The sequence below is a fragment of the Ostreococcus lucimarinus genome, chromosome 10, assembly GCF_000092065.1.
Source record: "Ostreococcus lucimarinus CCE9901 chromosome 10, complete sequence".
In the NCBI taxonomy this organism is placed as follows: domain Eukaryota; kingdom Viridiplantae; phylum Chlorophyta; class Mamiellophyceae; order Mamiellales; family Bathycoccaceae; genus Ostreococcus; species Ostreococcus sp. 'lucimarinus'.
The window spans coordinates 273,321-300,058 of NC_009364.1; the positions used below are offsets into that span (position 1 = coordinate 273,321).

Here is a 26,738-nt window from a genome sequence, read left to right on the forward strand (position 1 = left end):
CGAACGCATCGCAACGAAACTACGCGGCGCGCGCTTTGATTGATTGGCGATTGTGACTAGTATGGCGTAATTACACAGTTTTCGTACTCTGCGGGTAAATACGGCCGCGACGTCGCGTCGGGCCGAAAGAAGAGAAGTCGTCTCGAGAAGGCGAATTTTTCGTCTCAATTCTATTCCGGGTTGATGACCGCCTTGATCTCGTCGTACATCACGAGCACGAGCGCACCACCGACGCCACGAAGAACGTTGGAGAAGGCACCCTTGAAGAAGGCACCCATACCTTCTTGCGCATAAATCTTGACGAAGGCGTCCACGGTGCCGCTGTACAACTTCTTGCCCGCGCCAGAGTTCATCATCAAGCGACGACGAACAGTGTCGAAGGGGTAGGAGAGAACACCAGCCGCGTTGGTAGCGACTTGGGCCACGATGAACTTGAAGATGAAGGAAGAATCCTTGGTGAGGAGCGCACCCTTACCGGTGTCGTAGAGACCGAAGTAAGAACCGCGGTACACGATGATACCTTGCACGGAGACGCCGAAGCCTTGGTAGAGCGCCATCGGGCCGGAGCGCCTGGCAATCTTGGACAAGCAGTCGACCAAACCGGTGAATTCACGGTCGTTAGCCTTGCCGACATCGGCAGCGAGACGCGTACGCGCAAAATCAAGCGGGTAAACAATCAACAAAGAACCGGCACCGGCCAAACCGCCCGAAGCCATGTTGACGGCGAAAAACGGCCAAAACGCGTCCTTCGGCGAGTAGCTCGGGAACAAACCCTTGATGGTATCCTTGAACGCAAAGTTGAACGCTTGCGTCGGGAAGTAACGCACGATGTTCGCGGTGTTACCTCTCCAGAACGAACCGAAACCTTGCTCGGCGCTCACGCGCGTGAAGCAGTTGACGATGCCCGTGTATCGCGGCACTTCGCCCGACATGATTCTCGGGTTCGCGTCTTGCGTTTGAATCAAAAGTTTCACGCGTTCGATCGGCGCCGTGGCCGTCTTCGCGATGGAACCAGACACTCCACCCTGCGCGCATCAAAACCAGCCAGTTTTCCGTCAGTCTCGAGTCCCTCGCGCGTCGTCTCGCGCGCCCGCGCGCGCGTCCGGATTGACTTTCCCATCATCCTTCGCATTTCCCATCTCACGGCGCGAATCACCCCCAGACTACGTCGAATCCCCCGCGCGCGACATTTATCTCGCGCCGCCCGATCGCCGCGATCGCGCCGCGTGCGTCGCCACCATCGCCGTCCTCGACGCGCGCGCGACCTCCCTCGCGCGCCCATTCCGCGTCCAACCATCGCGCACGAATCTTCGCGCCCGCGCCGTCGCCCGCGTTTCCGTCGAGATCGCGTCGAGCGCGCGCACCGCGGCGAGATCCTTCAAAAACGACGTCAAGTCGAACTCCTTCTTCGCCGCCGCCGCGAACGGCTTCGCGGCGACCGGCGCGCGCGCGCGATCGAATCGTCCGACCGCGGATCGCGCGAAACAATCGGCGTAAAATTCACGGTTGAGGGCCATGACGCGCGGGACGGGAGCGGTGCGTGGAGTGCCGCGCCGGCGCTCGCGCGCGCGATCCATCTTGCGCGGGGGTGGTGGCGTGTGTCCGACCGACCGACCGAGCGCACTGGGCAAACAGTCACGCGCTGGGCAAACAGTCACGCGTCGGTCGGTCGGTCGGTCGGTCGCGACGCCCGCGCGGCGGCAGAGCGCGGCGCGCGCGACGCGCGCGCACGACGCGCGCGGCGACGACGACGACGACGACGACGACCGCCGCGTCGTCCGCGCGCGCGATGGCGACGCCGCGAATCGGCGTCGGACGGCGCGCGTGGCGTCGATGCGTCGAGGGCGCGCGCGCGACGACGACGACGGCGACGGCGACGACGGCGGCGCGCGCGACGGCGCGCGCGAGCGGCGCGCGCGCGGCGACGACGACGACGCGCGCGCGCGCGCGCGAGGATCGAGCGACGGCGATCGGGGCGTGGGAGGCGATTCGCGAACGCGCGCGCGCGGCGCCGGACGCGACGGCGACGGCGAACGCGGCGGGCGACGGCGACGCGACGTACGCGGAGGTGATGGCGCTCGCGGCGCGCGTGGCGGAGGAGTTGAAGGCGCTGGACGTGCGGAAGGGCGATCGCGTGGGACTGGCGGCGACGGCGGGGATGGAGTATTGCGCGGCGGCGTACGCGACGTGGGCGCGCGGGGGGGTGTCGGTGCCGATCGCGAGCTCGCACTCGGAGGAAGACGCGGCGTACGTGATGCGGCATTCGGGGATGCGGGTCGTGCTGATACCGCCGTTGGCGGACGGGGAGGAGGATTCGGAGACGTATGAGAAGTATGCGAGGGTGGCGACGCGGTTCGATTTGACGACGCTGCGGCTGCGGCACGTGCGGAGGCTCGACGCGGAATGGAAGGACGCCGACGCCGACGGCGCGGAGTTGGACGACGTCGTGAGCTCGCCAGATGATGGTGCGCTCATCATATACACGAGCGGAACCACCGGTCGACCCAAAGGGGCGTTGCACACGCACAGGTCGCTGTACGCGCAGTGCGCGGGCTTGATTGACGCGTGGCGTTGGGACCCGAGCGATCGAATCATCCACGCGTTGCCTTTGCATCACATCCACGGCATCGTCAACGCGTGGTTGTGCGCGCACGTCGTTGGCGCTACCGTGGAGTTCCACCGTACGTTCACCCCTCGCGGGGTTTGGGCGCGACTTCGCGACGCGGCGCAGCCGCCGGTGACGGTTTTCATGGGCGTGCCGACGATGTACGTCATGCTCATGCGCGCTTTGCAAGGGAACATGGCGCCTGAAGCGCGCGCGGAATCCATCGCCGCGGCGTCGAGACTACGCTTGACCGTGAGTGGGTCAGCGGCGTGCCCGGTGCCGGTGCTGGAGGATTGGCGCCGACTCACGGGACGAAGCTTGCTCGAGCGATACGGAATGACGGAGATCGGCATGGCGTTGAGCAATCCGTACGAAGAGTCCAAACACAAGCCTGGATACGTCGGATTGCCATTACCCGGTGTTCAAGTGAAGCTCGCACCTTTGGTTGGCGCGGACGGTGACGAGGACACGTCGGATGTCGATTCCGGTGAGTATCTTCAAGGTCCGGGTGAGCTCCTCGTCAAAGGTGACAATTTGTTCACAGAGTACTATGACAACGCAGAGGCGACGTCGGAGAGCTTTGACGAAAGTGGATACTTTAAAACGGGAGATGTCGCAGCGATGGCAAGCGATGGGTTTTGGCGCATTCTCGGGCGCGCATCTGTGGACGTGCTTAAGATAGGAGGCTTCAAGGTGAGCGCGCTCGAAATCGAGGCGCGCCTGCTCGAAAATCCATCCATCGCCGAAGTCGCCGTATTGGGCATCCCGGACGAAGCGTACGGACAACGAGCGGTTGCGCTCGTCGTTCTCGCGCTCGACATGGAAACGGGCGAGCCCGCAAATTTGACGGAGGGTGATGTAACGCTGTGGGTTCGCCAAAATTTGGCGTCAAAGATGCATTTGCGCGTCGTCAAGTTTGCCGACAAAATGCCTCGAAACGCCATGGGCAAGGTGAACAAAAAGGACTTGCAAAGAACGCACTTTGCCGAGTACTTTGAGCAGCAGCAGTAGAGCAGCGGTGTAGCATTAATTTTGTATTGGTTGTAAATCACGATCATTGACAACGTATCTAAAAAATCGAATATCAGTACATGCCGTGTCGAGATCATCGTGCCGTCGTCGACGCGAACTCTGGCAATGGGAAGTTGGAGAGAAGTTCGACGTCGGCCGGGGTCACCGGAGGAGCTTCGCCGCGTAAGAATAGCGCAAGCGACGGCGGCGCGACAACTCTGTCGAGATACTTTTGCAATTCGTCGCCGTAAATTTTCTCCTTCTCTGCGAGTGCGGCGGTGAGTTCGCTCATGACTTCCGGGTTGGACCGAACGACATCGCACGCGACGAGCAAAGACGTGGTGAGCGTGTGCTTGACTTCCTTTTCGACGACAGCGTCAGCCTCACTTGCTTTATCGGAGCCGATGAGAAGATCTTCATTTCCTCCCGAAGACAGCGTAGAAACACTCATCGGGCCCAAGCTGGCGCTGAAACCCAATTCAGCGACGCTCTTGTACGCCAAGTTTGTCGCACGTTGAATATCGTCGCTCGCACCCGAGCTGATGCGCTTACACACCACCATTTCTGCCGCTCGTCCACCCATGAACGTCGTCACTTTCCCCAGGAGTTCATCCTTGTACATCAACCAACGATCTTCGGTTGGTGGGGTGTACGTAAAACCCAGAGCGCCTCCGCTTCGACTCACAATGCTCAGCGTTTCCGGACGCTCCGTGTCTGGAATCAGTCTTCCTACCGCCGCGGCGACGAGGGCGTGTCCCACTTCGTGCGCCGAGACCGTGCGCTTTTCCCCCGCAGTCAACAAGCTTCGCTTCTTCTCAATGCCCGCGATCGTACGAAGCACCGCGGCTTCAAAATCAGTGTAACTCACAGTGCTCTTACCTTCGCGGCCCGCCAGTAGCGCCGCTTCGTTGACCAAATTTTCCAAGTCGGCGCCGGTGAAGCCCGCCGTCATTTGTGCGATGATGTCGAGACCGGCGTCCTCGGCTAATGGAAGCGCCCGACGTCCGGTATGCACGGCCAAGATCTCGCGTCGACCTTGCTTATCTGGTCGATCGACGGAGATCGTACGGTCGAAACGTCCCGGGCGCCGCAACGCGGCGTCGAGCGTGTCGGCACGATTCGTAGCCGCGATGCAAATTACCATGGACTCTGTCTCAAACCCGTCGAGCTCGGTGAGCAACTGGTTTAGAGTTTGTTCGCGCTCGTCATTACCCATCCCTCGCATCTTACCGTCACCCCGGCTCTTCGCCACGGCGTCAATTTCATCGATGAAGACGATGGACGGCGACTGCGCCTTGGCTCTTGCGAACACCTCGCGCACGCGCGCCGCACCCATGCCGACGTAGAGCTCAACAAACTCAGATGCGGAGATCGAAATGAATGGAACGCCAGCTTCGCCTGCGACCGCGCGTGCGAGTAGTGTCTTGCCCGTCCCGGGTGCACCTACGAGCATGACGCCGCTCGGTGGCCGAGCGCCCAGCCGCGCGTACTTGGCCGGGTTCTTCAGAATATCGACGATTTCTTGGAGTTCTTCTTTCGCCTCATCCACGCCAGCAACGTCCGCGAACGTCGTCGTCGGCGGCGCGATCGCGTCGCGCGCGCGTCCGCCCCGCTGCACGCCGGGCATGGATATTCCACCCGGAGATCCCATCCCTCGCATCCCCGGACCGCCGAAATTGCCTTGACCTTGACCTCGAAACACGTTCACCAAGAGGACGAACATCAGCAACGCCACCCAAGGTGCAAAATTCGGTCCGTTCCTGGAATCTGGTGCGCTCACATCTACTCTATTCTTCAGCAAGACATCATACGGCATCGGCGCATCTTTTGGTCGCGACGTGTGATACACGACCTCGACCTCCCTCGGCTCGTCGAACGGCGTCCCCGTCGACCCCTCCGCTGCGGCGCTCGTCGTCACCATCTTCCTCGCCTTCGGCGCCCACGTGAGCTGATTCCCATCGATGTGCACCGCTCGCACCTCGTTTCTATTCGCACTATCCACGAACGCATCAAACCGCGTCGGTATCGGATGCGACTTCGTCGTCGTCTTCGCGCTCAGCGCGAACGCCGTCGCGCTAAACGCGACGTAAAACAAAAACCCTTTCCCGACCAGTTTCGCCAGCTCCATCGGTTGCAGCACGTTCGCCACCCACCACGCCAACCCGCGCTCGGGTTCGCGCGGTCCGCGCTCATCGCTCGTCGGTTCGCCTCGTTCGCCTCGCGCGCTCGCCTCGGGCGCGCTCGGTGGTTGCTGATTCTCGCTCCCCTTCTCGCGTCTATCCGGGCCGTGCTCCCCCGGCGCGTTCGTCGACGTCGACGCTCGCGTCACGACGTCCTCGCGCGCGCGCCGCGCGCGTCCGATCGCGCCGTCCGTCACCGCGCGCGTGGTCGCGGCGGCGCCGACGACGATGACGTGGCGTCGCTCGCGCGCGTCTTCTCGCGCCCCCGGCGCGCGCGCGACGCGCGCGGCGCGCGGCGCGCGCGCGACGCGCATCGCGCGCGTCGGCGCGCGCGGTCCGGACGCGTCGGCGCGCATCGCGCGCGTCGGCGCCGCGCTCGAAATCGCCATCGCGACTCGAAGTGCCGACGGCATAGCGCGACGACGCGACGTCCGACGGGCGCGCGCGTCGCGGCGGTGATGGCGCCCGCGCGCGTGGCGTGCGCGTGGCGCGCGCGCGATCGCGCGTCCTCGAGCGCGGCGCCGCGCGTGCGCGAGTACCTACGACTTCGTGAGATTTTAACGCGCGAGCTGAACGTGTGCGCGAGCAAGCGCGCGTCGCACGCGATGGCGATACGATGCATGCGCAGGGTCGTTCCCGAAGGCTCGCTCGTGGACGGACCGACGAAGGAGGAGCTGCGAAGCGCGCCCGAGGAGTTTTGGACGCTGGAGTTTAAGAATCCGACGCGGCGAAGCGTCGTCGCGCGAGGCGCGGCGAGCGGAGACGGTCGCGGTGGTGGCGATGACGACCGCGCGAACGAAGACGAGGTGAAGGGAACGTACACGTGCGACGAAGACGAGGTTGGGGAATTTTTAGCGTCGTCGGCGACGCGGTTTCATAGAGCGGCGCAGTCGTACGTCGTCGCGGGAGACGCGTTCGACGCGGGCGATTTCAACGTCAAGATTTGTCGCGTCGAGACGAGCTCGGGGCAGTACGTGGGGACTATTTTAGATTTGAGTTATCGCGCGACGAACGACGCGCGCACGGCGAGCGCGGCGTTGAGGGAGTTCGCCGCGCACGCGACGTCGACGGCGAACGCCGCCGCCGAATCCGACGACGATTTGGGCGACTTCGTCCTCAAAGATCTTCGCGAGAGTTGTCCTTTGCGCGCGTATCGCGCGCCGGCCGGGGATTTACAGTGCGCCATTAGCTACGTCGACGCCGTTCGCGCGCTTTTGTGATCCTCGAGCGCGTGTAATCCAGCGCTTCTCGTTCGCGGACGCGTCGAAGAGCAAAAAGCCGTTAGCGCCACATGACGACTCCCGCCGCGCCGCGCTGGCCGTCGCTCTCGGTCGAGCGCGCCGCGCCCGGCGCGAGCGACGGTGACGACGTCGACGACGACGCGTGGGTGTCGTTCGCCGAAGACGCCGCCGTGCGCGCGCGCGACGACGCCGAAACGGCGGTTCGCGACGCCGAGTTCGAACGCGCGCTCGAACGCGTGCGCGAGGCGAAGCGCGAGCGCGCGCGCGCGCAGGCGCGGAAGGCGACGACGCGGAGCGCATTTCTCGAAGACGACGCGCGAGAGGAGCGCGCGCGAGAGGACGAGGATGGGGAGGTTGGGGGCGACGTCGCGCGCGGCTGGCGCGGCGAGTTCGCGGCGCGGGACGGCGACCCGGCGCCGGCGCCGAGGACGCTTCCGCAAGCGTGGACGGCGCCGACGTTGAATTTAAACGTGGACGATGAGGACGTGGAGACGTTCGCGCGAGAGGCGGCGACGCGGGCGACGTGGGCGAGCGAGGCGGCGACGGCGGCGACGCGGGAGTCGGACGCCGTGGCGGAGTTGACGCAGCACGTTCGACGGTTGAGCTCGGCGTTGAGCGCGTGCGAGCGCCGCGAGAGCGCGGCGGAGGCGGCGGCGACGGCGGAGGCGGAGCGCGCAGCGGCGACGGAGCACGAATATTTGCAAACAAAGGCGCGCTTGAAGGCGCGCGATTTGGACATAGGCGAGTTGAACCAAGTCGTCTTCGCGCTCAAGAGACGAGTCGACGAGTTGACGGACGCCCTGGACGAGGCGAGAAGGGACGGGGAAAAGTATAGAATGGAAATCGCGGAGCTCAAAGTGAACGATTCCGAGCTCAGAAGGACGGTGGAGAAGAGGGCGGTGAGCGAACGCATGGCGTACAACGCGAACGAGAACACAAAGCGCGATATTTTGGCGTTACAGAGCAAGTGCCGGACGTTAGAGGAAGAGAACGGACGTTTGAGCGAACGTTTAGCGCAGAGTGAAGATCGAGGTTTCGAGGCGAGCAAGTCTGCGCAACGTTTTCATCAGCTCGCCGAGGCTTCGGCGCGAGAAAATGAGATTTTGCAACGCGCCAACGACGCCGCGGCGAATGAAAATGCGCGCTTAAACCAAGAGCTCAAAGAGTTGCACAAGGAAGTACGCGCCGCGCATACGCAGACAAGCGTCGATCGAGCAAACGTTAACGCGAGTGTTGCGTACGTACCGCCACCCGCGCCGACGCGCGCACCTTTGGAACCAGTCTTGGAGCCGCAGGTGGCACAGCCCAAAATCTCGGCGCATACAGTTACACAAACCACTGCGCTGACGAAGCAGACTTCCGCACCGCTGGCGGATCCGAAAGTAAACGCACCATCGATTGTTACTCGCGTGCAAATGTTCGATAACTCGGAATACAAGCGACGAATGCGAGAAGGGAGTGGATTCTTTTACGACATGCAGGGCGTCGACGCGCCCAAACCCAAACCGCCGGCGCGGCGCCCCGCTCCTTCTCAGCCTCGACCCGGCGAACGCTACGTCCCTCCCGCCGAGCCATTGGAGCGTTCGTTAAGTTACGACGAATGGATGGCTAAAATTTCAGCTTTGGAGCACGAGCACATGAAGCTCGCGCTCGATCGAGACCAAATAGAAGCCGAGCTCAACAAGCTTCCGCTCGGCGCAGGTCGAAACATGCTCGAGCGCGAGCGCAAACGCGAGCTCAACGATCGCCTCACCCAGATTCGCGCGGCTTTGAAAATCAACCGCGAGTCGCTTCGAACGGTCAAAGATGCACGGCACGGGTAGTCATGTCGACTTTGTTTGTAATCCCGAGACTCGCTCGCGCGTTCGCGTCCTCCCTACGATGAGATCAAGCGCGCTCTCGCCGCAGTCTACGCCTCGCGCGCGCGCTCAAGACTCCCGAACGCGCGCGCGAGCGAAGATCACTCTCGTCGCGCGTCGTTTTGGACGCGCCGTTCGCGCCACGACGCCCACGGTGCGACGCAGCGACGCGACGTCGACGACAATCCAACCATGCTTGCGCTCCCGAAATACCTCGCGCTGAGCGCCGGTGCGGTGACGTGCGTCGTCGCGCACGCGCTGTACACGCGGGAACAATACTTTCCGGCGATGGTGTACCTGAGCACGAGCAAAGCGGCGCTGGTGGCGATCGGAAACTTTGCGTTCGCTTTGATGTTGGTGTTGGCGCACGCCGTCAAGGCGACGTTTCTGGGGACGCTTCGGGAGGCGGAGGTCGAGCGGTTGTACGAACGCACGCGAGACGCAGTGATGGAGACGTGCCTAGCGATGACAATATTTCGAGAGGAGTTTAACTCGCGGTTCGTCGCGCTGTTCGTGAGCTTATTGTTCGTGAAGGCGTTTCACTGGTTGTACCAGGACAGGGTGCAGTACACGGAGACGGCGCCGACGCTGAGTCGGTTCACGCACGTGCGACTGGCGACGTTCATGGGAACGTTGTTGTTGGTGGATTTGAGCATGCTGAGCTACATCGTCGGGAACACGATCGAGAACGGACCGAGCGTGTTGTTGTTGTTTGGGTTTGAGTACGTGATTCTCGCCACAAAGCTCTTCGTCGGGTTCGCAAAGTACTTGATCATTAGCGCTGATCGAATGCTGGACGGACAATGGCAAGGCAAAGGGACGTGTGTGTTTTATCTTGAGCTCGTGACGGATTTGTTACAGCTCTTTGTGTACTTTGTCTTCTTTTTGATCATTTTTGCGTACTACGGGATGCCAGTGCACCTCGTTCGAGATTTGTACGTGACGTTTAGAAACTTTAGAAAGCGAGTGGAAGAGTTCATTCGATACCGTCGAGTGACTGCAAATTTGAACGATCGATTTCCTGATTCCACCGCCGAGGACTTATCCACGGGGGACGACGTGTGCATCATTTGCCGAGAGAATATGGAAGTGGACGCGCAAGGCGGGAGCAAACCGAAGAAGTTGCCGTGCGGACACTCCTTTCATTTGCATTGCCTTCGGTCTTGGTTGGAACGCCAGCAAGCGTGCCCGACGTGCAGACAGTCTGTCTTACCCGAACGCGAACGACGCGCCAACGCTGCGCGGGAAGCGGCGGAAGAAGCGCAGTGGCAGCCTTTACCGCCAGAGCTGCAAGCCGGATACGTACCGCCAGAGGTGGCTGCGCAGTTGGACCGCGAGGTAGAAGAGTTTGCGCGCGACCAACGCAGGGGGGTGCAGGCACCAAATGATGCCACCCGTGATCGAGTGCCACGCCATGCCGCAACTCTGAACAGACCACCGGAGGGAGTGCCGCCTCAGACGCCGCCCAGCTCACAACCGCGAACTCCGCTCCAAACGTCACCGATGGAACACCCTCGACAGGCGCAGCAACTGCAGCAACAGTTCACACCATCGCGCGCTTGGAGTTCTCCAGAGGCTTTCACTGCAGCACGCGCGGCGCAGGAAGCCCGCAACGTGACATCAGAAACAATGGACGTAGAGTCATCGCACCGAGTCGCCACCGCCGTGGCCTCGGCGGTAGCCGCGGCGAGCGCGCAGGCGCAGCTCGCTTTCGCGAGCGTCGCTCCATTTGGCACGCCTGGACTCGTTGAGGTCGCGACTGCGCACGCCTCTGGTGCGCTCGCACCTTTATCTCCTTTGCCCTCGCCCGGAACTCAGCGCCCTTCGTTCTCGCCCATGCCTCGCGACGCGTCGCCGGCGGTCCGTGTCGCTGTCGAAGCCGAGCGTCAAGCCACTTTAGACGCCTTGAACGCCCAGGTGCGCTTATTACAAGCGCAGATGGCCACGCTTCAGGTTCAAGCGAACGATGAAGAGCTCGAAGTCGCCACCAGAGCGGTTTCCGGCTCTCGCGGCAAGGAAATCGCGGACGAGGACGACGAGCCAGTCGCGGCGTCCGCGGCCAGCGCGTCCGCGACCACAACACCTCTGACATCGGCACAACCCATTCGTCGAGACGATGATGACGGTCCGGCCGCCGACCTGCGCCGCCGACGTTTGCAGGCCTTCCGTAGCGACTAGAAGAACGACCATTTGTAAAAGCCACCGCCGAGCCCCGAGCCGTCACCAGTCCCCAACGCACCATCATGGGTCAAAAGCGCTACGCACGCTCGCTCAAGCAAGACGAGCGCAGGCGCGAGCTCGCCGAGCTCGCCAAGCGCCCTCGCGCGCCGAGCATTCGGCAAAAAGTCGCCGCGTTCAACGCAGAGATATTGGAGACCGCCGACCTGCAAGCCATTAAGTCGTGGGGCGGCGCGCGCGGCACCGTCGCGTCCGCGTCATCCGGCGACGCCGACGCCGAAGGCGTGGTCGACGCGCATTGCGTCGTGGTCGGGAACTTACCGGTCGATCTGAGGCCGGAGGATGTGAAGGCGGCGCTGACGCCGCTCGTGGTAGAAAAAGCGCGCGACGCCGGCGTGGACGCGGCGAAGGAACTCGTCGGTGATATCGGCGTCGGGGTGTTTGGACCGTGTAGACCGAAGACGAGACGCGATCGCGATCGCGAATTCAGAGGGTTTGCGGTGGTTCGATTTCGAAGTGCGAGCGGTGCGGCGGCGGCGGCGACGGCGCTTCACGGGACGACGTTTCGCACCAAGTCCGCGAAATGGCCCGAGCGAGTCTTGAACGCAAGATTAGATGATAAGGGTGAGTATGACGACGCTTACGTCCGTGGGCTACGCGGAAGCGCGCCGAAAATACCCGATAAAGTGTCAAAAAAGGAGCCGCGAAAGCGTTGGAAGATGGCCGAATTGGAAAATTTACCAATGCGACAGAAATGTCTCTCCACGCATACGCGTTTTAGCGATCTAGATGGCAAGCTTCGAGTGCGATTGCTGGAGTACTTAAGTACGGCGATACCTGCGATGCCTGAGCTCGCGGGTGTGGTGCTCGCGATGGAGCAGAGCGCGCCGCATTACTTGAGAATCAAAGAATTGATTGAATCCATCGAGTGCTTCAATGTGATTCTTGGACACTTAAACTCTGCGGAATCCACTGCTGGACGTTCGATGGACGATGTACGAGTGTACGATACGTTTTTCGATCTCGCATGCGGCCACGGTCTCGTTGGCGTTTTACTTGCGTACGCGTTTCCGACGCGTACAGTGCGCTCGTTCGATCACACCAAACGGGCAGCTTTCTTTGCGTTCTGTCATGCATTTGAGCAAATGCGCAAAACAATGACGCGAAAGCCTTGGACCGTGGGTGCGATTGACTGGGATACCGAAGAAATGTTCGTCGCGAGCAACCGATTGGAAGAAACGAATGACGCGAGCACGGCACCAAAGGATGTGCGCGACGACGAGGAGCCAGCGTTGTCGAACATCGTCTTCACTTTGGGTGACATTGACGACGCAAGAGCGCTCGTCAACGCATCGAGCTTCGTCGTCGCCCTTCATGGGTGCAACGAAGCCAACAAAGTCGCCGTAGAGATGGCCAAAAGTCAAGACGCCGTGTGGGCCGTCATGCCATGTTGCATCAAAGCTTCAATTTATTTGCCCGAGTGCATCGTCTCCAAGCTCGACGACGACTCCAAGTACGGTTTCATGTGCGGCGTCATGTGTCAAAAATACGACGCACAGTTGATCCGCGCCATCGACACTCGCATCACAACTCGAGCGATCGTCTTGTGCGGCGGTATCAAGGGCTTTAAGAAGCATTGTTTCGTCATCGGGAACAATACCAAGATACAGCGCGAGCGCGAGCGCAAAATGGAGGCGCCGCTTCACTAGCCGACGCTTGAACCTTCGCAAAACGTCGCCAATGTCAGACACGGCGTGATCGCACGCTCGCAGACAATCCATCGGCGACATGTCTAGCTCGTCTTGGAGCGCGTCGTCGTCGTCGTCGTCGTCGTCGTCGAGTTCGTCATCGCGATCGGCCGAAAAAGCGGCGGCGGCGCTCGTCGCGACGAACAAACGCAAAGAACGATCCGACGCGGGCGTCTCCGAGCGAGCAGCGTCTCTCATTACGAGTGGACTGCTTCCGATCGCGCGTCACGCGCTCGTACCGGACCAAACGACCGAACCGGAAGCCCCTGTGGCGGGAGAGAGTCGGGAGAATGCAGCGCGAGGGCAAGACCGGGACCGACGCGGCGAGAGCTTGCGCATGATTAAGAGACGGAATGCCGAACAAAGAAGGAATGATTTGTGTCGTTACACGGTGCAAGGGGAGGTTTGTAAATTAGGTAAGAGGTGTGGGTACTCACACGACTTAGAGGCGTACGTGCGGTCGAAGCCGAACGACGTAAAGGGCGCGGCGTGCGTCTTCGTCACCGCGGCAAATGAAAAGTGCCCTTTCGGCGTGCGTTGTAGATTTGCTTCGAGTCATGGTAAGCTGACGAGCGCTCGAAAGGTGGATTTTGCGACGAATTTACTCGATGATGCGATGCAGAAACGACTTTCAAAGAATGAGTATCCGTTCAAGCGCTCGGATGCAGCGCTGGCAAAAGCCGAGCTCGAGTTAAAGTGCCTGTCGTTTGCGCAAAAGGGTAAACTCGATCGCAAGCAAGGCTTCTTGGGACCGTTTGAGCCTGGGTGCGTGAATACGCGCGAGAGGCGCAAAGAACTCGATTTCAAGGGCAAGCTGTACGTGGCGCCGTTGACGACGGTTGGGAACTTGCCATTTCGGCGAGTTTGCACCGATCTCGGCGCCGACATTACCGTATCAGAGATGGCGATGGCGAGTAATTTGCTCAAGGGGGATCGTAAAGAGTGGGCGCTTCTTCGTCGTCACCCAAGCGAGAAGTGCTATGGTATACAAGTTTGCGGTGGATATCCAGATCTGATGGCAAGGTGTGCGGAATTGATCGACAACGAAGTCTCGTGTGATTTCATCGACGTCAATATGGGATGCCCAATCGACGGCGTTTGCGCCAAGGGTGCCGGTAGCAGTCTCATGCGCGATACTGATCGATTGAAAAACGTTGTACGGACAATGGCGGCGGTTTCTTCGACCCCCGTAACAATCAAGCTCCGCATGGGCTACTTTGACGACCCCTCGAAGTACGTTGCGCACGACATCATCCCGCGAGCGAAAGCTTGGGGAGCGTTTGCGGCAACTCTACACGGGCGCACTCGTGAGCAACGTTACTCGCGCCTCGCGGATTGGTCTTACATTCATCGTTGCGCCGACGTGGCGGCAAAGAGCGAGTTCACACTCATCGGTAACGGAGATGTGTACACGTACGAAGATTACAACGCCCAAGTCGCCGACAACAAAGTGGCGACGTGTATGATCGGTCGCGGTGCCATCATCAAGCCCTGGCTCATGACTGAAATCAAAGAGCAGCGTCACTGGGACATAAGCGCCAATGAGCGATTAGATTTGTTCAAGGACTTTTGCCAATATGGGCTCGAACACTGGGGCAGCGACTCGATGGGAGTGGAGAAGACGCGCCGCTATCTCCTCGAGTGGATGAGTTACACCCATCGATACGTCCCAATAGGACTATTGGAGCAAAACGTCGTTCCGAAACTCCACTTGCGTCCGATGCGTTACGTCGGACGATCGGACCTCGAAACCAAACTCGCGAGCGACAGACTCGAAGATTGGCTCGAGTTGAGTGAAATTTGCGGGCTTGGCAAACCCGACGCGTCGTTCAAGTTTGTTCCAAAACACGCTTCGAATAGCTATACAAAAGAAAGCGCCGACGCTGCGGCGTCGTGGGTGGACGTCGGCGAAGAGAATGGGTGAAAGAAGGACAGCTTCGCGTTGTTCTTGTGTACAAAACGGTTATATAGCGGGTGCGTATTTCAATCCTCTTCGATCGTTTTTTTTTCGTTCCTTCGAGTCGCAGTCTTCTGTCAATCGACGATCGCAGTGATGATCATACCTTTACAAAGCTGGAATTACCAACTGAGGCTAGAATGATTTGGGGCGATGGAGCCCGGCCCTCTTACGCAGTGCAGAGCATAGGCAACTGAGCGATTTCAAAGACGGAAGACGACGGCGTGATTTTTCTCCCCCCTCGCCGCGGCGTCTTTTCGACCGACTGACATTTTTTTGTTTTCTTTCGTGTACCAACAGACGCGCGTTAGCGTCTTGTATTTAGCATCATTAGACGTAGCCAACTACTACCGTTTCGCTTCGCCGCGCCGAAGAAATCCGTAACCGCCCGCCCCGCGCCGCACACCTCGCCGCCCGACGCCACTAACCCCCACCGATCGCGACGTTCGATGTTCGCGTGCGCGTCCATCTCGCGCGCGAGCGCCGTCGCGTCCTTGACGCCCGCGCGCGCCGCCGTCGACCGAAGTTCGACGAGATCCATCGGCGTCCACGCGCGCGCGTCCGGTGACGCCCCGTTGACGCACCTGCGCCCGTCCACCGCGAATCGCGCGAATGAGATCGCGTTCGTAGCCGCGAAACCCGCGCCTGCGCCGCCGGTGAACAAGTTCCAGGAATTCGGTCGACAGTACTGGCCGGCGTTCGCCGCGCTGGAGGGCGTGGCGCTCGTCGGCGCCACGGTGAACGGGATCATGTTGCGTAAACGGCGCGAAGAGATCGAGCGATTGAACGCGCAGATGCGAGGAATCATGGCGAAATTGGACGAACGCGACAAAACGCTGACGAGCGAGGATGGAGATTCTGAGGCGAGCGAGGCGCTGAACGCGGCGAAATCCGCGCTGGCGAGCGACCACAACGACCGCGCCGCGGATTTATTCCTCAAGGCGATCGACGTCGCCACTCGCGCAGAAGACGGCGCGGCGGAGTTGAGTGCTCGCCGTGGCTACGCGATGGCGCTCGCCGCGCAGCGCAAGTTCGCCGACGCCGCGAGCACGCTCGAGGCGTATCTCCCGCGTTCCTCGGCTTTGAACCAGCGCGAAGGCGACTCCGCCGTGTACGGTTTACTCGGGGACGTCTACACCGATCTCGGGGCGTTCGACAAGGCCGGCGCCGCCTACGACGCATGCATCAACGTCATGGACGACTAGCCCTTCCGCCCGCTTCCGCGTAGCCTTTCTTAGCCGACGCCTCGCCAGAGTTGCGAGCCGAAAAAAATCTTAAGTCTATCCACACAAGATATTTTTCTCCAGCCTTTGACCCGCGCGCGCGCGCCCCGCACAGCGACGCGCGCGCGTCTCGAGCGCGCATCGCGAAGCGACACTCGCGCGCACCGCAGCAGCGCGCGCGAGCGTCATGTCCGCCGCGCGCGCGCTCGCGTCGAGCGCGAACGCGAAGAATATTCAAACGTCCCGGAGGTCGTTATCATGCGCGCGCGAACGATCGCGCGCGGTGATGCGCGCGCGACGCGAACGCGCGGTCGAGAGCGGTGAAGTGTTGAATGTGAACGTCGTTGGGTCGGTGACGGGACGACGCGCGACGCGTGAGCGGCGTGGGGTGCGCGCGAGCGCGATGATGGGCGACGGGGACAGAGGCGAGCGCGGCGAGCGGGACGACGGCGAGGAGGACGAGGAGGTTGGAGGTCGGCGACGGCGACGAAGGGCGAGTCGAGGGCTTAATAAAGATGCGTCGGCGCGCGATGAGAAAAAAGAAGGGAAGAAGAAGACGCAGACGATGGCGGCGGAGTCCAAGGGCGAAGCCGAGACGGAGGCGCCTAGCGACGCCGAAGGGGGGTCGACGGCGGATTTCATCGAAAATGTAGTCGTGGATGCTCGCGAAGAGAGCTTTGCGTTGAAGAAGAAACGCATGGAATTGATTATCGAAGAGAAAGAGTGGGATTTAGAGTCACCGACGTCGAGCGAGGATGAGAAAATGATCAAGCTTGTGGAGTACGTTAATGCGGTGGAGGCGTTCAAGGAGTTGTGCTCGAGCGAGGTGCCGAACACCGTGGGCGATTTGCTCGGGCAGTACGTGACTGTGTATCACTTGGATTGTGATTCTCCAGGGTACGACGAGGCGCTCGCGTTTCTCGGAATCGATCCGGACGAGGACGAAGATGAGGACGAGCGCGACATGGAGGCCTGGCGCCGCGCGACAGCAAGCTTTGACTCTGGGTCCATGGACGAGGACGACGACTCTGATGACGAAGACGAAGACGATGAAGGCGAATACACGATTGAGATTTCGTACGGTCGCGGGGACGATTTCGATCCGATCAAAGGCTTGCACTGCGCGCAAGACGTCGAAGGCAACTGGCGTTGGCTCGAGGATGATTTAGGGAGAACTCTGTCAATGAAACCATTCGGAGAATTCACGCCCAAGCTCATGTCGGTCGAGTACATGCTCAAGGTTGGTTTGAACGTCAACTCACTTCACGAAGAAGTCGATCCACTCGAGCTTCTTAACTTTTCAGGGTGCAAGTCGTGGGAGGACACGCTGAGAGCGAGTCAAGAGGCGACAGCGGCATTGCGCCAACTCGAAGACGATGGATGGAAGGTGGATACTCGGAGCTGGTGCAACGAGCAAGATCATCTCATCGTGGTGAAGGAGCTCGTGCCATTACGCACGATGTCATTCGTCGACGGGTCAGTCACGGAGGACGAAAACGAAGAGGGACAGGAGGACGAAGATCGTTAAACAAGTATCACCGCACGCAAGCACGCGCCGCACACGCATGTACCCAACTATGTTGTAACGTAACTGAAGCGGCTGTATCAAATCTAAAATTACATTTTCAGTACACTAGTACATAGCGTCTCGCTGAGACACCTTGAGGAGTACGAACGCCAACGCGAGATAGCACGACATGATGGTGAACAAAACCGTGATGTCGTGGGAAAATACCTCGTGCGTCGAGCCAAAACTAAAGAACTTCAGTACCTCTTTGCCATCCACGGGGACTTTGATGGGACCTTCTTGCGGAGGCGTATCGGTCGGTTTAGAATCGATTAGCTTCGGCGTAAAGTAAAATGTTCCAGCGTCGAGGAACTCGTTTATCAAGAGCGCCTCGAATGCGTAGTTGACGAAGGATAAATCCTCGAGCCATGTCACCGCGACCGATCCGCCCGAATGAGGATCTTGCTTGTTCAGTAAGAATCCGCCGCACAGAATGGATATCAACAAGGCAAGAAGACCAATGACATTTGCGGAGGCGTTACTCGGACTGACGATACCGACACACATGCACAGCGCCGACGCGGCGACATTGGTCATGATCAAAATCAACGCACAGCACAGTGCATTCGTCAGGTTGGCGTGCAAACCTACCATCCAATAGGTAATGAATGCAAACAATAGGGGAGGAGTGACGCGTAAAATCACGACATCGAAGAGGACGACGGCTGTGAAGTACGCATTGGTGCCGTACACACCGCTCGCTCGCTCGCGTCTGAACAGAATTTGATCCTCTTTCCATATCGGCAAAGAGGAGAGCGACATGAGCGTCAGATACAGAATGATGAAGAATAAACTGCCCATCCTATTTTGTATCCCGCCCGTGTCTCGTCCACTGTTCCAAAAAATCAAGCCGAGTGCGATTGACATGCCTGCCGTAGACGCAAAGTGCAACATCAACAAAAACGGATGACGAAAGGTCACTCTTGCGAGCCGTTGCCAAAGCAAGCACACTTGCTTGACGTACGGACTAACGTATTTCGGTACGATCAACGGTGGTTCATCGGAATCTTCGTATCGAATCGTCAAGGTGTCCGCGATGAGCAACGCGCTTTCGGCGACCTCGCTCTCGGTAAACGCTTGCACCATGCGCTTTACGTCCGAGCGGGGACTCTTCAGCACGACGTCCAGCATGTAGTCCGCGATGTGCAAGTCCGCGGAAGGCAAGCTGACGAACGACATGGAGTTGAAGTGCGCTGAAGCGAGTGCAGACGGACCAGAGTAAACAACGCTCCCGTCGCCACTCAGTACCAGGACGCGATCAAGCAGTCGGAAAATGTCTGGTCGTGGCTGGTGAATGCTCAGCAATACCGTCGTGCCCATCGCGCCGAGACCGGACAGGATATCCACTACCTTGGCGGCGTTCGTACTGTCCAGCCCAGTCGTGGGCTCGTCCAGGAACATAATGCCAGGGCTCATCAAAAGCTCCGTGGCGATGCTCACACGGCGCTTTTCTCCACCGGACAAGCCGCGCTGGAACTGGTCACCAATGAACGAGTCAGCGAGCTTCTCAATGCCGAGAATCTGCATCGTCGAGTCCACGCAACGACAAATATCATCTAAAGGCGTTTCGGCTGGAAGCCGAAGTTTGGCGTGAAACAACAAGTGCTCGTATACAGTTGCGTTACCTGGCAAAACATCGTCTTGGGTAACGTATCCGCTCAGGCGACGAATCTGAGATGACACCATGGGTTGTCCGTTTACACGAATGTCGCCGCGAATAACATGCGTGGATGGTGCTCGCCCTGCAAGAATATCCAACAGCGTCGTTTTCCCAGCACCCGATGGTCCAAGCATGGCGAATAAATCAGCATGTTGCTCATGACAGGTGATCGAACCATCGCGCGACGTTCCTATGGAGTTCACTGGGCCAGCCACGCCCGTGACGTTCTTCAACACCCGGCGCCCAGACTTCAACGTGCACACTACGTCAACCCATGACAAGATGTACGGCTCGCGCGCATTGCCACTCTCGCTTAAAAGTGAAAGTGATAGATCTTCTTCATCAAGAGCGCTCGAAAACAATCCATTGCTTTCGGTATTGTCTAATACGAGACTGTCGGTTGGTTGATGTGCAAATCGCTCGCGCGCATCGGCAAAGTCATCCGCAACATCTACTATTTGGGACGTGCCACTATTATTGTAACCATCCACCCTTCCATCGAACGAATCTGAGTCTTGCGCGGAGGTTTTTAGGAAGACGTAACAACCAAATGCAAAGAGGAAGCCTTCGGCGATCAGAAACGTGACATCCCAGGGCGCGAGATACGGATGAAACCCGAACGTGAAAAGCACTTTCTCGCCGGGGACTGGAATTTGCTTTGGAAGCTTCGGTCCGCTGGTGCCACTGGCGTTGCTCCAGCTTTGAGTAAGCGTGAATGTCAATGGATTGTCGACAAACTCGTTGACGACGAGCGCCTCGTAGCCGTGACTTATGAAACTCAAGTCGGCGATCCAGCGTGCATACCACGGAATGTGGTCTTTGTTCAGCAAGAACCCCCCAAAAAGAATCGCGAGTAAAAAGCACAGCGAAGCAACCATGTTCGCCGCAGATACGTTCCGATTCGCGGCGCCGACCGCCATGCACAAACACGTAGCGACGATGTTCGTCAGGATCAACACGAAGACAAATTTCAACAGATTCAACTGACCACCCTCATTCAAACCGATCATACCGTACGAGAAGAATCCGAAGAAAAACGGAGGCAGGACACGCATTGGTAGCAGATCGAATAATAGCATGCTCACGAAATATGCATCTGCGCTGTATACTCGACTCGCTCTTTCGCTCTTGAAGAGTAAACGATCCTCCTTCCAAACCGGCAGCGAAGACAATGACATTAATGTCAAAAAGAGCAAGATGAAGAATAAACTGCCCATCCTATTTTGGATACCTCCTTGATTTGTACCACTATGCCAGAAAATCCCACCGACACCGCAAGCGACGACGAAAGACGAAATGAAGTGCACGTAAATCAAAAATGGATGCCGGTACATTTGCCGGAGCAACCGTCCACAAAGAAGCTTGACTTGCGTTCTAAACGTCGCTGTGTGCTTCTTATCGACGTCGTCGATTGCATCGCCGTCAATAGAGAGCAAGCTTGGGGAGACGCTGAATCTTTGTGCGCACAGCTCCGTGTGCGTAACTTTATTTGTAGCCTCTATGTCGCTCTCGGCAAACGCTTGCACCATGCGCTTTACGTCCGAGCGGGGACTCTTCAGCACGACGTCCAGCATGTAGTCCGCGATGTGCAAGTCCGCGGAAGGCAAGCTGACGAACGACATGGAGTTGAAGTGCGCTGAAGCGAGTGCAGACGGACCAGAGTAAACAACGCTCCCGTCGCCACTCAGTACCAGGACGCGATCAAGCAGTCGGAAAATGTCTGGTCGTGGCTGGTGAATGCTCAGCAATACCGTCGTGCCCATCGCGCCGAGACCGGACAGGATATCCACTACCTTGGCGGCGTTCGTACTGTCCAGCCCAGTCGTGGGCTCGTCCAGGAACATAATGCCAGGGCTCATCAAAAGCTCCGTGGCGATGCTCACACGGCGCTTTTCTCCACCGGACAAGCCGCGCTGGAACTGGTCACCAATGAACGAGTCAGCGAGCTTCTCGATGCCGAGAATCTGCATTGTCGCTCGAACACGCTTGCGAATTGTACTTTGCCTTGTTTCGGCTGGAAGCCGAAGTTTGGCGTGAAACAACAAGTGCTCGTATACAGTCGCCGTTCCGGGCAACACGTCCTCGTCGATGACATATCCGCTTACCGCTCGCATATCTTCCACTGACGCGACTTTACCATTCATGAATATTTCACCAGCGCTGTCGTATACGTTGGAAGACAGTCGCCCGGACAGTCGATCGAGCAAGGTGGTTTTTCCAGCGCCGGAAGGTCCCATGAGCGCGCACATGCCGCCACGAACGTCGTCCATCCTTCCAGCCATGCCTGAAACGTCATTCAAAATACGTTTTCTCATGCCCTTCACCTCTACATACAGCCCACGCCACGTCAATATCGTCGATGGTCCATCACGCGGTTGCATTGTCGATTCGAATCGCCGTACAGCTTCGATAGCTCCTCCCACCACGTCTTCGGTGTCTGCGTTCATGTCAACGTCGTGTTCAAAGTACCGAAGACCGGCCTCAACTTTGACGTACGCCCAAGCGGCGCTCACTAAAACTAAAACAATCAATACCATCACGGCTCTTGTGATCGTGTCCCCGGTCCAATACACAGGAGGGTCGAAATGGATCGGGCACGACCCGTCGCTGTCGACCATCTCGTACACGCAGCTCCCAGTGTGACACGTCAGCGCAAGCGTCGGAATGACGCCACTTTGTGTCCAATAACACACATTCGACCCGTCTTCACGAGTGCTATTCACACCGCACCAAAATTTCATCCCCTTGTTGCCTGGCGTCGACAGCGGATTGCAGGGATGTTGCCAGTACTTTTGCCCGGGGGCGTCTGGAATGCTCCCGCACCCAAAAGCGTTCCGCCCCGGGCACGGCTCCACCCAAGTTGGCGGACACGACACCACGCCCGCGCTACAATCATACACTGCACACGTCTCCGTCGCAGGCAACGGGTCTATGCACGACGTGATCGTTAACGAACACTGCGTAAAGTTCCCGTCCCACACCGCTGGAGCCGCGTACTTGTACTTATCCGGCACATCCAAATTTTGATCCTGTCGCGGCATCCCCGCGTACTCCACGACTTCAATTTTGTATTTCGACCGTCCATTCGACACCGTGCCCGGTAATACTCGCATATCGATCCTCGTCTTCGGCTGGAACTTGCAAAACGAATCTGTCTTCGCGTCGCCGCCGCATCCGCACGAAAACGTCTTCCCGCCCGCTCCTCCCTCTACGTCCCCGATCGGTCTCAGCTCCTCTTCCGTCGGCGTCCAGCACTTCGACGTACACGCGCTCGCGCTTCTCAGGACGCCATTCACCTTTCTCTGTCCACACACCGATCGCGTCTGACACGCGTCGCACGTCGTCCCGCGCCAACCGTCGCCGCAACCAAGATTCGGATCCCCTTTCACCGCGCACGACGCGCAGTTCTCGGGATGCGGCGACGACGTTGCGATCGGCATCGTGCTTCGAGCGCACGGTGGCGACGTCGTCGCGATGGCGTTCGCGCACTGCGCGTGGGAGTCGGCTATCGAGTTGGCTTTTGCGCAGATTACCAGCGTCAATGCGGCGACGAACGCGACGCGCACGACGCGCCGGCGCGCATTTCCGAGCGATGCGCGCATGTCGTCGCGCGACGAATCGCCGCGCGCGTCGTCGCGCGCGAACTCGCGACGACGACGCGCGGTGAGGTGGACTCTGCGGTCGAGCTGGGAGATTCTACGGCGCCGCGCGCGCTATTGATATTGATACCGTGGTCTAAACATCCGTCTACGGTGTCCGGGCGATCAGTCGAAGCTGCACCCTTTGATGCAAGTTCTTATGGCTTTCGCTTTTTCTCTCTCCACGAGCACGACTTTCTCTTGAACCATGTAAGCCTTCGCTTGACCTCCGCCGTCGGGCATGACCCACATGGGTAACTGCACGGTCGGCACGTCTTGAAGTTTCGCATCTTCGGCTTTGACCCATTTGTATTTCGGAGTGAAATCGGGCTTGCCTCCGATGTAGTGGCGAGTGCCGTGTTTGACGGTGGCGGCTTCGTACGAATCGACGACGCGGCGAAAGGTCTGGAGCGAACCGAAGTGGTGCTCGATGGCTGCGTTCAGCGCGGCGTCGGCGTAGGCGTACAGCGCGGCGTCGCGAGTGGTGACATTCTTGATGGTCACTTCGAGCGCTTCTTTGTCTACCTTATCCACGTTAGTGCCGGTGTTGGAGAAGACGTACCGCAAATCCCGCACGCCAGCTATTTTCCCTACGACGTGCAGAAATTCGTTGAAACGTTCGGTAGTCCCGACAACATCAAACTGCCCCACGAGCGCCTCGACCCGCGCCCACTTTTCATCGCTCACCGTGATGCAGTCTTTCGTCCACTTATCGTTTTTCTCATACGTCGGCGCGCGCAAGTGATGGACGCACTCCTCCCACAACAGCTCGCGCGTTTGCATATCCTGTTTCGTCGCCGCCCACTCGTGCAAGCTACGCCCCCACACGTTCTTCGTTGACTCCCCCGCTTGTTCTTTCTTTATTTCTTCCTCCATGCCATCGTGCACGTAATATGCGTAGTAACTCGCGTACTGATCAACGGGTTTCCGCACCAAGTAGGACGTCGTCACCGAACACGAATCCGCAAACTCTTCCTTCATCGCCAACACATCCTCAAACACCACATTCGCGAAGTTCTGCGCGTTCCAACTATTTGGATAGTGCCCTCTCACCTCCACGAGCGTTCTCGGTGGCACTGCACGCGTGCCATTCACGTACGCTCTCGCCGCGTCCGTCCACGCCGTCTTCAGCGCCTCCCACTCTTCCCGCGAAGCGCCGTACGGTATCGGATACTCCCACTCACCGAGCACCGTCTGCCTTTCGAACCAAAACCGCACCGTCGTCCCACCCGTTTTACTGACGTGTCTAAATAAGTGCAGCGCGCACGGCTCATCGCTCTTCGCCGTCGCCGTCGCCGTCGTCGTCGCGTTCGAAGTCGTCGTCGCCGCCGTCGCGTCCCGCTCGCCGACGCTCGCCGACGCCGTCTCCAACTCTCGCGCCGTCTCCACCGATCCATCCGCGCTCGTCGCGCCGGCGTCATCGCGCGCGTTCGACGACTCGTGAATGCTCTGTTCGGCGACGTCGAGCGCGACCGGGGCGCGCCAGACGAGCTCTGGTTTGGCTACGAAGACGGTTGAAGTAATCTGCGTTCGCGAGCTCGGCTCGACCGAGTCGCCGTCATCGAACGATTGCCGCTCGGCGCGCCAGCGGTGCGCGGATACGACGACGAGAACGGCCAGGACGAGCGCGGCCGCGGCGCGAAAGGCGGTGAACCATCGCGCGCTAGCGCTCATGGCGCGTTGCGCTGTGAGGCGCTCGCGCGCGGCGACTACGACTACGTTACACCGAGGAGCGCTAGTCGCTCCAATCGGAATCGTCAGAATCACCACCGAGGTGTGATCCAGACAGGTCTAATTGCGCGGCTATGGCGGAGTTGAGCTCGCCGAGACCTTTGTTCGGTGGCGGTGGCGGTGGCGGTTTCTTTGGCGGCGAAATCGAGCGCGGCGGCGGCGGCGGCTTGGGCGGTTTGCCGACGCTCGGGGGTGGCGACGGAGGAATGTTACGCGAGGATGGCGGCGGTGGTGGCGTTGGCGCTGGAGGGGGTGTTGTACCGCGCGAGGGCGTCGGCGAAGTCTCCGAATCAGAGATCACCGAGGACGTCGCGGATGTGAAATCGCTCGCGCTCGCTTGTTTCTTGCGAAGAGAAACGCCAGCTTGGATCGACGCCATGAGCATAGCGTGCGGATCGTTTGGATTCGGTGGATTTGGTGGTGATGGTGCAGCGTTCTCGTCCGGTGGCGCGTGCCCGCCAGGCGGTGGTGGAGGGGGAGGAGGTGGTGGAGGGGGAGGCGGAGGGGGAGCGCTCGGCGCGCTCGGCGCGCTCGCCTGCATCGAAGCAGGAGGCATCGCCACAGGGGCAGAACTTCCAGGGCGTGGAGGCACAGGACGTCCTTCTGCTAAGGCCTGGCGCGCCGTTGCTTTCCATTGTTTGTAAATAGCTCTCTCCTCCTTCGCCGCGCGGCGTCTCGCGCGATCCGCCCGACGCTCCTCACGCTCGATGCGCGCACGTTCCATCGTCGTCAGCGGTCTCGATGGTGTTTCCGCCGCGAGTTCAGCGGCTTGCCACAGGGCAGTGTTTTCGCCGTTCGCGTTTGACGCAGGAGCGTCGCGATTAGAGGCATCGTCATCACGAAGTAACATGCCCCACATCTCTGCTTCCATCTTCGCCAAGTCCGCGCTCGCCCTGGCGAACGCTCGCAAGCCGCGCGTGAGCGCATTTCCTGACAACCGGTGAAATCTAGGAAGCTCGTCGCGCATGCGCTCGACTATCATGTCGTATCGCTCCTTTGCCTCTTTCATCAAAGCCTCGGCGGCGAGACAATCCGGATCCACCGTGGCGAGCGCTCTGCCTTTTTGGCGAACCACCTCGTCATACCGATCGCACGTGATTTCGTAGTGTAAGAGCGTTTCTGCACGATCTTCAAACGTCTCTCGCACCGCACCGAGCATCCGCAAGCAATCCTTGAACTCCCGCTTGAGCGCTTTCATGTGTTCAACGACTTGCAGCTCGTGCGCGTCCTCGCCAGTCAACGATTCTGCGCAATCTGCAAATGCACCGAGCACGGTTCCCAACGACACGCACTTACTTCTACGCGCCAAAGGTCGACCCCAACCTGACTCACACTCTCCCATCGCGCGCGCGCTCTTTCCTAGTTCCAACAGCCTCGTCGCGTTCACACGCTGTTCCAACTGTTTCATGTACTCTCTCGCGCTCTCTCGAAAGCCCACAATCTGGTCCTCAATCTTCTTCGTGTACTCAATCACTTGCAAATATTGCGGGTCTTCATCCTTGAGCACGCTCGATATCGTCCGCGTGCTGCCGAACATCTGCCCGAACCACGAGGGATTCGCCGCGCTCGGGCTCGACGTTGAAGCGCCGCCGCCGACCGCCGCCCCTAACATCCGCCGCGCCATCGCATCGACGAACGCCCCTCGATCATTCTCCGTGAGAAACATCAACAGCGCTGTGGAGTTATACAGCATCGGGTGCTCGCCACATCGCGTCAAAAACTGCACGAGATGTTGCCTTCGCTTTTCGCACGCGTCGCCATCCAACGCCGTCGTCCGCGCGCGTTCGCCCTCCAATTCCGGCGCCTTCGGCAGCGGCGGGATCACCGCTCCCGGATACGACTCCCGCAATCGCGTTCGCAGCGTGACAAAGTCTCCGTACCGCCGCTGGACGTCGAACGTGGCGTGTCCATCGCGTAATTCACTTCGGCATTGCAAAATGTATTCTCTCGCCGTCGCGCGCGTTTTGACGCTGAACGCCACGTGCGCGTCTCGCGGATCGCTCGCGACGAGCGTAGGTGCGGTGAGTTGTATCTTCACCGCCCCGGGTTGTATCTTCTTGTCCCGGCGCGACGACGACGCGCGCGTGGACGCGACGGATGGCGCCATCGCGCGCGCGAATTTGAAGTCGGTTGCGCGCGG

The 26,738-nt window shown here is 59.6% G+C and overlaps 14 protein-coding genes across 14 annotated transcripts; 8 read left to right on the forward strand and 6 right to left on the reverse strand.

Moving 5' to 3' along the window:
* Positions 1–170: 170 nt before the first annotated feature.
* On the reverse strand, positions 171–2,958 carry OSTLU_17060 (MC family transporter: ADP/ATP; the record flags this gene model as incomplete). Its single annotated transcript, XM_001420095.1, has 2 exons — positions 171–1,025; positions 2,914–2,958. 2 exons carry the CDS (start codon positions 2,956–2,958, stop codon positions 171–173), a joined length of 900 nt encoding a protein of 299 aa, XP_001420132.1.
* OSTLU_12975 (predicted protein) lies at positions 2,957–3,616 on the forward strand (the record flags this gene model as incomplete). Its single annotated transcript, XM_001419920.1, has 1 exon — positions 2,957–3,616. The coding sequence occupies one exon, from the start codon at positions 2,957–2,959 to the stop codon at positions 3,614–3,616; it is 660 nt and encodes a 219-aa protein (XP_001419957.1).
* A 48-nt stretch (positions 3,617–3,664) lies between these two features.
* On the reverse strand, positions 3,665–6,181 carry FtsH9 (AAA-metalloprotease FtsH, chloroplast precursor). The gene has a single exon (XM_001420096.1). The coding sequence runs from the start codon at positions 5,742–5,744 to the stop codon at positions 3,711–3,713; it is 2,034 nt and encodes a 677-aa protein (XP_001420133.1). The 5' UTR covers positions 5,745–6,181; the 3' UTR covers positions 3,665–3,710.
* A 220-nt stretch (positions 6,182–6,401) lies between these two features.
* Positions 6,402–7,016, forward strand: OSTLU_94845 (predicted protein; the record flags this gene model as incomplete). The annotated part of the gene is made up of 1 exon (XM_001419921.1): positions 6,402–7,016. The coding sequence occupies one exon, from the start codon at positions 6,402–6,404 to the stop codon at positions 7,014–7,016; it is 615 nt and encodes a 204-aa protein (XP_001419958.1).
* Positions 7,017–7,087: 71 nt separating this feature from the next.
* OSTLU_26135 (predicted protein) lies at positions 7,088–8,860 on the forward strand (the record flags this gene model as incomplete). Its single annotated transcript, XM_001419922.1, has 1 exon — positions 7,088–8,860. The coding sequence occupies one exon, from the start codon at positions 7,088–7,090 to the stop codon at positions 8,858–8,860; it is 1,773 nt and encodes a 590-aa protein (XP_001419959.1).
* Positions 8,861–9,088: 228 nt separating this feature from the next.
* Positions 9,089–10,111, forward strand: OSTLU_3177 (predicted protein; the record flags this gene model as incomplete). The annotated part of the gene is made up of 1 exon (XM_001419923.1): positions 9,089–10,111. A coding segment is annotated over one exon (1,023 nt), but the record flags the coding sequence as incomplete, so codon positions are not given.
* A 1,028-nt stretch (positions 10,112–11,139) lies between these two features.
* OSTLU_26137 (predicted protein) lies at positions 11,140–12,783 on the forward strand (the record flags this gene model as incomplete). The annotated part of the gene is made up of 1 exon (XM_001419924.1): positions 11,140–12,783. The coding sequence occupies one exon, from the start codon at positions 11,140–11,142 to the stop codon at positions 12,781–12,783; it is 1,644 nt and encodes a 547-aa protein (XP_001419961.1).
* An 826-nt stretch (positions 12,784–13,609) lies between these two features.
* Positions 13,610–14,692, forward strand: OSTLU_1214 (predicted protein; the record flags this gene model as incomplete). The annotated part of the gene is made up of 1 exon (XM_001419925.1): positions 13,610–14,692. A coding segment is annotated over one exon (1,083 nt), but the record flags the coding sequence as incomplete, so codon positions are not given.
* A 536-nt stretch (positions 14,693–15,228) lies between these two features.
* Positions 15,229–15,984, forward strand: OSTLU_26139 (predicted protein; the record flags this gene model as incomplete). The annotated part of the gene is made up of 1 exon (XM_001419926.1): positions 15,229–15,984. One exon carries the CDS (start codon positions 15,229–15,231, stop codon positions 15,982–15,984), a length of 756 nt encoding a protein of 251 aa, XP_001419963.1.
* Positions 15,985–16,408: 424 nt separating this feature from the next.
* OSTLU_93344 (predicted protein) lies at positions 16,409–17,530 on the forward strand (the record flags this gene model as incomplete). The annotated part of the gene is made up of 1 exon (XM_001419927.1): positions 16,409–17,530. The coding sequence occupies one exon, from the start codon at positions 16,409–16,411 to the stop codon at positions 17,528–17,530; it is 1,122 nt and encodes a 373-aa protein (XP_001419964.1).
* Positions 17,531–17,635: 105 nt separating this feature from the next.
* On the reverse strand, positions 17,636–19,817 carry OSTLU_94849 (ABC(ABCG) family transporter: multidrug; the record flags this gene model as incomplete). Its single annotated transcript, XM_001420097.1, has 2 exons — positions 17,636–17,974; positions 18,161–19,817. Coding segments are annotated over 2 exons (1,995 nt in total), but the record flags the coding sequence as incomplete, so codon positions are not given.
* Positions 19,818–19,957: 140 nt separating this feature from the next.
* On the reverse strand, positions 19,958–21,610 carry OSTLU_38326 (ABC(ABCG) family transporter: multidrug; the record flags this gene model as incomplete). The annotated part of the gene is made up of 1 exon (XM_001420098.1): positions 19,958–21,610. A coding segment is annotated over one exon (1,653 nt), but the record flags the coding sequence as incomplete, so codon positions are not given.
* Positions 21,611–22,993: 1,383 nt separating this feature from the next.
* OSTLU_26142 (predicted protein) lies at positions 22,994–24,541 on the reverse strand (the record flags this gene model as incomplete). The annotated part of the gene is made up of 1 exon (XM_001420099.1): positions 22,994–24,541. The coding sequence occupies one exon, from the start codon at positions 24,539–24,541 to the stop codon at positions 22,994–22,996; it is 1,548 nt and encodes a 515-aa protein (XP_001420136.1).
* A 61-nt stretch (positions 24,542–24,602) lies between these two features.
* Positions 24,603–26,705, reverse strand: OSTLU_93346 (predicted protein; the record flags this gene model as incomplete). The annotated part of the gene is made up of 1 exon (XM_001420100.1): positions 24,603–26,705. One exon carries the CDS (start codon positions 26,703–26,705, stop codon positions 24,603–24,605), a length of 2,103 nt encoding a protein of 700 aa, XP_001420137.1.
* Positions 26,706–26,738: the final 33 nt, after the last annotated feature.